Consider the following 9,124-nt stretch of genomic DNA (forward strand, 5'->3'; position numbering starts at 1 on the left):
ATTCAACTATACAGCTTTCAGGCAAAAGACTCTACATCCTGCTACAGAGAGATTTGCTTGTCCATGTTCAGTGCTTCTCTATTCATAATAGGCAAGAAATGGAAACAACCTAGATGTCTGTCACCTGATAAATGGATAATGGGATGAGGTGCCTTTGCACAAAGAAATAGTCAGCTGCGAAGGAAAATAGCTTCTTGCCTATCCGGTCAGATTTTTGAGTCTTTGTCTTAAGAAAAGGTGAGTAGTTGCATTATTTAGTTCCTCAGCTTTCACAAAGTTCAGGCTGATTCTATTTTTCTTCCATATCCACTAGGCTCACAATCCAGGCCATGGATACTTTCTCTTTTTGCTTAAAATTACTTCCTAATTCAGGCAGTTCAGAAATACAGTACTGCTTGACTACTGTGATCTCAGCACTTGGCAGGGGCAGTCAGGAAAATCAGAATCCCAGAGTCGACATCAACTATATAATAAGTTCAAAGCCAGTCCAGGCTACTTGATTCTCTGTCTGGGAAATTATTTTTTATTTAATCTCTTTCTAAGAAATTCAGCATTAATTTCAATATTAAAAGGATTTTACTAATGCTAATAACTTGATAAAACAAATGTAGATGATTTCCTTCTACATTGTATGATAATTTGTATTATCAAATTTGGGTAACACAAGTGTAGATGTATATCAGCCCAATTAACAAATTATCACACTAATGTAGAATGAATTCCATCTATTAGGTAGAAGTAAATTTTCTACAACTACTAATATTTGCTAATCATTTTCCAGGGACACTTAAATTAATTTTCAGATTTTTTTACAAAGCCAGTCTCTTTTGAAAAGTATAACTATACGTGCCAGAAAATGGCATAGGTTTTCAAGATGCACTCTTCTAAACACTTCTGCAGAGGCTAGAAAGGGACATTTGTGACATTTTCAGAGCATCCCTTGAGCAGCTGCAGCTAGACTTGACTGCTGCCAAGGTTCCTGACTCCTCCCTGCCTCTTCCTCAGGGGCCTGAAGCACCCACTGGATGGCAGAACTCCATCTTCCCTGGCAGTGCACTGACTCCAACTCCAGGGAGTAGCTCCTGAGGGGAAGCTGCAGATCTTACAGAGATGCATCAGGAGGGGAGAAGGAAGTGTTGGCACTTCGAGAGATGGCTAACATGGCATCCTTCTGTAGAGAAATAAACTTCAAAAATACCGAGCCCAAAGACAGAATGCAGGCGGAAGATGAAAAGACAGTAATAGAGCTGGAAATTTCTAACAGGTAAGAAATTGGGAAGCGTACTTGTAGGAAATGTTTTTACTCATGTAAATATGGTTTTCAGATATGCATTTTGTGCTAAGATATTTTAATTTTAGAGTACAAGATCATTAAAAATTGGAATTTTCCTCATTTCAATGTTATCTGTATCACTTGTCTTCTCGTTTTGTGATCTGAAAAAGCAAATCCACAGCTGTAGAATGCTCTATTGTAGGGAAAGCATCAAGTCCCCAGAGCTGCTATTTACACAATGAAGACTTAATTACTTTTGTTTATCTGCTAGTAAGTAAACTTTAAATTCCAGGAAACTTATTTTTATTGGCAAACCTAAGCCTAAATTCTGTGACCCATGTGATGTGGTGCTGTTTTAAGAACTGAAGATCATAATATTCCTAAAACAGAAAGTAAAGCCAAACAGCGTGTGCGGCTTGATTTGAAGAGCAGCTCTGTGTGATCAAATGTGTGTTTTCTTCTAACACCTGACATGAGCTGAGGCACTTGTCAAGTTCAAAAGAAAAAAAAGATATAAACTCTTTTCAGCAGAAAAAAATAATGAAGTGTGTGTAATAAATGAATGCATTGGTCAAATGCAGTTTTCAAATTATAAAATGTAACACAGTTCTACAGAAGGTAAATATAAAATTGAGCTTTTAATGGGCAGGTAATTGAACAGAAGAAAAAGGGTTGCATAACGTGCTGAATGATCAGGACAACTGCACTTTTTAATAAGACCATGAGAGAGTCCGACTTGTTTCTTGATGCTAATTGTGGGTACTCACTGTGGATCTGCATTCTTAGGGATGTATAGGTTCTAGTTCCAGTTCTCTTCATGGAAAAATTTGTGTGACTAATTTTTTAAACAAATTAAATGACTAAATACACAAAAATATATACTGGTAACAGTTTCGAATACACAATTCTAGTTGATCATGAACAAGTTAGTGGGTCCTGGTTTCCATGTTTGTCAGTCAAAATAGAAGTGTTGTTTCTATTAAAGCACAAGACTGTATATTGATCAGGTTAAGACAGCCTATTTTTCGGCACATGTATACTTGGTGAATGAACAAAAGAGTGTGCAGTACTTTTAAAATCATTGATTCTCTAACCACTGAGGATCCTATTTGCAACAACACAACGATAGAATTTGTGTTCTTAGAACTTAAGAGGGTAAAGCGAGTTCAGGAGTGAGTGTGTGTGTGTGTGTGTGTGTGTGTGTGTGTGTGTGTGTGTGTAACAGAATGCTCTTGACCTGTTTTGAACAACTAATAGTAAAAATGTAGAACTGTAAAAGAAATGTATAGCATGAAGCAACAGAAAATACTGGCAAGGACATGGAACTCTGGCAGCCAGGAGATTTGAGCTATGGTCACAGTAGCATCTGCCAAATGAGAGGATTGCAGAAGAATCACTTTCAAGTAAAGAGTTTAGAGTTTTGTCCAAGCCAAAAATATGGTTATAAATAATTTAAAATATGCTTTTTTGCTTAACTGCGTTTCAGAGGGAGTTAATGACAAGAAAAGAACAGAACGATCAAAGCAAACATATAAATCCTATGCCCAATTTCTCCTACCTTCCCTATCAGAAGAATTGTGTTAATAATAAAAGACCTAACAAAAAAGACATCTAGGTATGCAAATTTAATTGTTCATGGAGATTTTCACAGAGTAATGCTCTCAGTTTGTTCATCTTGAAAATATAAACCCAAATAATATTTTAAAATTAATTTAATGTGAAATTATTGCACCACAAGAAATAAACAAAAGAAGTCAAGGTAGGCACTTCATGAGCAAGATATAATCAAGCCGAAGATTAAAAAATACCTCTGTTCTGAATTACCCATAGATCTGAGCAAAATGTCACTTGTTCCTCTGAGATCTCGCATCTCTAGCCCCTTTCCAACTAAGCCGTCCAAGATGAACATTCCTAAAATAGAATTGCATCCTAAGAATTTTTTTACGAACTTGAGTTTGGCATTACTTTACTCCCAGATAAGCAGGATTTACACATTTAAACTTTAGAGTTACCAATTATGTACAGGGCCAAACCCAGGATGCAATTTGAAGTCCATATTTAGGGATTTCACGACTAATCTTTGAGCTGTGCAGCAGGCGTTGGGCAATACAGCTCCTGCAGTCATCTCTGAGTCCCTCCCAGATGAAGCCCATCCAGAGCTTTTTTAACATTTTTGAGGTCTAAGCTTCTCTGGGAATTTAAAGTCTTGAAAGCAGTTTTTTTTTCCCTTGAATAATAATCAACATACAAGAGAGTGGGTAGGTTTTACACAACCTTGCACCTGCTATTGCGGGATAATGAGTTCCCCAGTCCACTGTGAAGACATCTGTAAGAAAGGACAAAAATAAAGGCTGCTGTTGTTTACTCCTTTCTCTGTTGTCCACGTACGAGGGCCTCTGTGAAGTCTGTGGATTATACATCTGTAAAGAGAGAAGCTGTTATCAGAGCTGTCTTCACAGGAATCATAAGAAGTGTGTTTTTCTTACAGACAATAATAACTATAGAGAAAAATCACACACACACACACACACACACACACACACACACACACACACACGACTTTGATGAGCATGTTTTGCTCCAGCTAATTTCTTGGACCTTTTGAGACTTAGTTTTTCCATAAATTAGAAAGAACTAGAACATCCCCATCTCTTCCCACAAAAGGTGATGCTGTAGATACAAACCATATGGTAGACGTCAGAGCACTCCAGTGTCTGGAGGATAGAGGCCAGATGGGTTCTGCCTAGGTAACTGACACAGGCAACAACACAATAATGAGCATGTTTCACAGTTTATGGGATGTCTTCAAGGTATCACTTCATTGACCCTCATGTAAAGATGTGAAATGAAGAGGCCATTTTTTTATTTCAATTTGACTGATGACGAAATTGAGCCCTTGGGGAGTGGCAGCTAGCTAGTAGCAGATATGTCCTCTTTGAGGAACTACATACTAGCACACCAGACTGAATGTGTAGTTACCATCTCCCTTTCATTCCTTTTCCCCTCCAAGTGAATTTTGCTTGGTGGGAAGCCTCTAATTAGCAATCAAAGCCTTCCATTTCTCACCTATAGTTCAAGTCTATCAACAGATGTGAAGAGTTTAAACATGGTTTGAAATTGCCCTTCAGTCAATGTCTGGTAACTTCAGGTCTGCAGAAACCCTGAATCGCCCAAGCCCTAAACCTTTCTTAATGTTTTTAAACATTGCTATTTCTCCTGTCACCACATCATCGACAAGTCCCTTGAGGCTTTCTTTACAAAGTATGCTGTGTTTATCAGTGGCTCCTATTCATCTCTGGTATTTTTACGGTGTTTATTGTACAGACAAAAGTATTCTTGAGGTGCTTTCTTTCCAGTAACAATCTTCTAAGCCTTTGAACTCGGGGAAGAGAAGGCCAAAGTAATTTCACACAGCAAAGAAAAGTTCATTTCCTCCCATCCTTAGTGTTCAGTTTCCCTTATCAATATCCTTTTATTTATGTTTCTTTACCCCAGATTCCTAAAGAATAAACCAGTATGAGGAGGTTTTTCCATCCCTCCCCTCTACCCTCCTTCCATGTTTCCTCTTTGGAACAGAGATTTCAGTTCTTAGTTTTAGTTTTAAGCTTGTGATGTCTCAAGATGTAAATAATTCCACTGGATATGACCACTGAGCTGTTGAGCCATGGTTCCTTATCCACTGGACATTAGATGAAATCTGGAGAAAGAAAGAATGGATGAAATGAGTTTTAAACAAAATTAATTATAAGTAGTAGATGTCTATGCATTGAATTCCTTTTCTAATTCTCAAAATCTAAGCAGAGTACCAAACCTAGTTGAGCTGCACAATGTTATTTAATCTTCACAGAACTCAGATAGATAGGCATTATTTACTCCCATTTTTCAGATTGGAATCTGATGTAAATCATATCCAGTAATTCTCCAAGGTATGTCCAACCTGTGGCCTGCAGGCTACAAGTGACTGATGGAAGCTAAGAGAGTGGCATAACACAAAATTATAAACATGCTTTTAAAATTGTAAGACTTTTTTCCAACTTTTTGGTAACTTAATCACTTTGTTCTCTGCGGTGCACGACGCCTGTCTGGGCTCTATGTGCCATCATGCAGTTCAGAAACCGGGCAAGGGGCTGGAGATTAAAACACACAAAGACTCACAGACAGAGACACAGGTCATCCTTGATGCCAAAATGCCCCAGGAATGCCTCCTTTATTGTGCCCAGGGGCAGCTTATATAGGGATAGCCATGCCCCAGCCAAACGCACCAGAAACCACTCCCCTGCAATCAGGAACTCCTGAGGGTCTCATGCTCAGAGCAGCTGTAGGCACTCAGGTCAGGGGGAAACGAGGTGTTTACAAGAAATTCAGGATCCGGGGGTTCACAGCTCCCAACAGTTCTCAAGCATGAACTTTGTAGATGACCACCTTGTGTGCCAGTGTCAAAAGTGTGAACACTTCTGCCTGGAACTTGTCCTACAGTTCCTTTGTGCTGCTGTAGGGGATACCAAAAGTTATATAATTTATAGGCAATAGAAACTTGTTTCTCATAGTTCTGGTCCCTAGTAGGTTCAGGATCAATGTGTCAGCAAGTTCAGGTATGGTGACTACCACTGCTGTCTTCCCAGGATGATGCTTTTGTAGAAGGTAAAAGTATTGAGTCCTTACATGTAGAGGGACAGAAGCAGCAAGCTCGTGATAGATGGATGCATTCAGGTGTATATGCACGCATGCATGAGTGCATGGGTGGATGGATTATTTGGAGCAGATGGAACATACAGTTTTGTGCATGTTAACTAAACACTCTACTACTAAGCTGCATCCTTAGCACTCATCCTGTCTTATATGGCTCTAATCCATGATGAGAAAAAAACATTTGGCCTACTTATCTCCTAACAGTTCCACCTCTTAATACTGTTACCATAAATATTAGCTATGAGTTTTGGAGTGAACACAAGCACACTATGACAGATACAAATCCAAACATAGTCTTCTAGGCTCTGCAATACAATCTCTACCTCGAGGATTTGTTCAGTCTTTTAGATGAAAAGGGTGTGCATTCATGTGATCCTGAAAAAAATAGGACAAGATGAAGGGAATGGAAATGTGTGTGTGTGTGTGTGTGTGTGTGTGTGTGTGTGTGTGTGTGTGTGCGCGCGCGCATGTGTGTGTGCATGTGTGCATGTGCATGTGTGTGTGTGTATGCACTGCCTTACATAGTTACCTGGGTGTTGTCACATTCTTGACTTACTGCAGCAGGAAGGCTACTTGTTTGTCCCAGCTGCCCAGAACAAAAATAATCACAGAGAAACCATGTTCATTAAATCACTGCTTGGCCCATTAGCTCTAGCTTCTTATTGGCTAATTCTTACATTTTAATTTAACCCATCTCCATTAATCTGTGCATCACTATGAGGTTGTGGCCTACCAGCAAAGTTTCAGCATGTCTATCTCTTGCAGCAGCAGGTCCATGACGTCTCTCTCTGACTCCACCCTTCTTCTCCCATCATTCCATTTCTTTTTCCCTGCCTACCTAAGTTCTGCCCTATCAACAGGCCAGAACTTAGATTCATTAATGATAATGACAGCACACAGAGGAGCCTCCCACATCATCTTACTACTTACTGATAAGACTAATAAAATAGCATGAAGAGAACATAGCTAAACAGAGACCTGCTTAACTCATATCCATAACCTCAGTAACACTGTCCTGTTAATAGAATTATCTATACTGTTAACGATAGTATCTATATTGCTAAGATTTTGTGAGCTGGAGATGTAGTTCCCTTGATAATGTGCTTGCCTAACATGACTGAGGTACTAAGTTCTAGTCCCACACTACGTGTGTGGGAATGAATGCCTGTAATCTGCACGCAGGAGGTAAAAGCAGAGGATCAGAAGTTCAAAGTCATTCTTTCATGCATGCATAGCGAGTTTGAGGAAAGCCTAGGCTACACGGGACTCTTGAAAAACAGGAAGTTACATTAACATTCTGGGTTCTGTTTTATTTTAGGATCTCAAGAGCATGCTGATGTCATTTTGTTTCCACCAAACACAGACAGAGATCAGGAAGATTAAACCCATTGACACTCTTTTGGGAGTTTCAGATCCTGTGTTCCCTCAAGAACTGATGACCAAACACCCATTGATGATACAAGCAAGCTTAGAAAATCTCTTATTGCAACCCTGACGTAATGGAAGTGCCCCCAAACCAATCAGCACCTAATAAAACTAGTGCCAAGAGCAACAACTCTGCGTTTTTTCTACTTCGAGTCCTGTCAACCCCCTTTCCTAGCCATACTCTTGCTGCTCATAGCATATACTGTGGTCCTAATCATGGGAGTGTTTGGAAACCTGTCTCTTATCGTCATCATCTTTAAGAAGCAGAGAGAAGTTCAAAACGTCACCAACGTACTGATCGCCAATCTGTCCCTCTCTGACATCTTAGTGTGTGTCATGTGCATCCCCTTTACAGTCATCTACACTCTGATGGACCACTGGGTGTTCGGGAGCACCATGTGTAAACTCACTTCTTACGTGCAAAGTGTGTCCATCTCTGTGTCCATATTCTCCCTTGTATTGATCGCTATTGAACGATATCAGCTGATTGTGAACCCCCGTGGCTGGAAGCCCAGGGTATTTCATGCCTATTGGGGCATCGTCTTGATTTGGCTCATTTCCCTTTCATTGTCTATTCCCTTATTCCTGTCTTACCACCTCACCAACGAGCCCTTCCACAATCTCTCTCTCCCTGATGATATCTACACCCACCGGGTAGCCTGTGTGGAGATCTGGCCTTCCAAACTGAACCAACTCCTCTTTTCCACATCGCTGTTTATGCTCCAGTATTTTGTCCCTCTGGGTTTCATTCTGATCTGCTACCTGAGGATTGTTATCTGCCTCCAAAGAAGAACTAAGAAGGTGGGCAGGAGGAGGGGAAATGAGACCCGCCTCAATGAGAACAAGAGGGTCAATGTGATGTTGATTTCCATTGTAGTGACTTTCGGTGCCTGCTGGCTGCCCTTGAACATCTTCAATGTCATCTTTGACTGGTATCATGAGATGCTAATGAGCTGCCACCATGACCTGGTATTTGTAGTTTGTCACTTGATTGCTATGGTTTCTACGTGCATAAACCCTCTCTTTTATGGCTTTCTCAACAAGAATTTCCAGAAGGACCTAATGCTGCTCCTTCACCACTGTTGGTGTTTTGCACCCCAAGAAAGATACAAAAATATCGCCTTGTCCACTGTGCACACAGATGAATCCAAAAGATCATTAAGACTGGCTCGCACAACAGCAGGGGTGTAGAAATCAGTAACCAAAACCAAAGTCTTTCTGAAATGGATGAAGGAAAAGGAACAGCATGGAATAGGGTGTGATGCAGAGAAAGTCAGAGTTAAACACATAACATCTTTAGGCCCAGTTTTGATTCAAGTTAAGAATGTCTATCCCATCCATCCACAAAACACACAAAGATGTAGCCCCACCCTTTCTTTCTTTCTTTTTTTTTTTTTAACCTAGCCACCATCGCTGTGGAAGGAGTAAAGATGAGGAAGCAGATGACAAGGACAGCAGAACATTGTGGCTGGGCCACAATGTTGCTGCTATCCACTGGACTAGCCAGAAAGGTGTCTGCTGTGCTACGGTCAGGAAAAACCCTTGCTGTGCCTCCTTCACATCAGAGAAGTTCCACTCCCGGATGAAACTGGACCTTTCCCTCGCATAGCTATTCAATTAATTGGATAAGTGTAAAAACACAGTATGATAATTTATTAGTTAATTATACCTGGATTAAAGTTGAAAATGTGTCTTAATATTTAGACTGAACATTGTGGTCATAATTAATTTCCCTGT

The 9,124-nt window shown here is 40.1% G+C and overlaps 1 protein-coding gene across 1 annotated transcript; it reads left to right on the top strand.

Annotated features, from left to right (window-relative positions):
• Positions 1-7,393: 7,393 nt before the first annotated feature.
• On the top strand, positions 7,394-8,578 carry LOC101993441 (neuropeptide Y receptor type 6). Its single transcript, XM_026783576.1, is given in 2 exon segments — positions 7,394-7,524; positions 7,526-8,578. Coding segments are annotated over 2 exon segments (1,116 nt in total). The 5' UTR covers positions 7,394-7,461.
• The last annotated feature ends 546 nt before the right edge of the window (positions 8,579-9,124 follow it).

Source organism: Microtus ochrogaster, chromosome 18 (assembly GCF_000317375.1).
Source record: "Microtus ochrogaster isolate Prairie Vole_2 chromosome 18, MicOch1.0, whole genome shotgun sequence".
In the NCBI taxonomy this organism is placed as follows: domain Eukaryota; kingdom Metazoa; phylum Chordata; class Mammalia; order Rodentia; family Cricetidae; genus Microtus; species Microtus ochrogaster.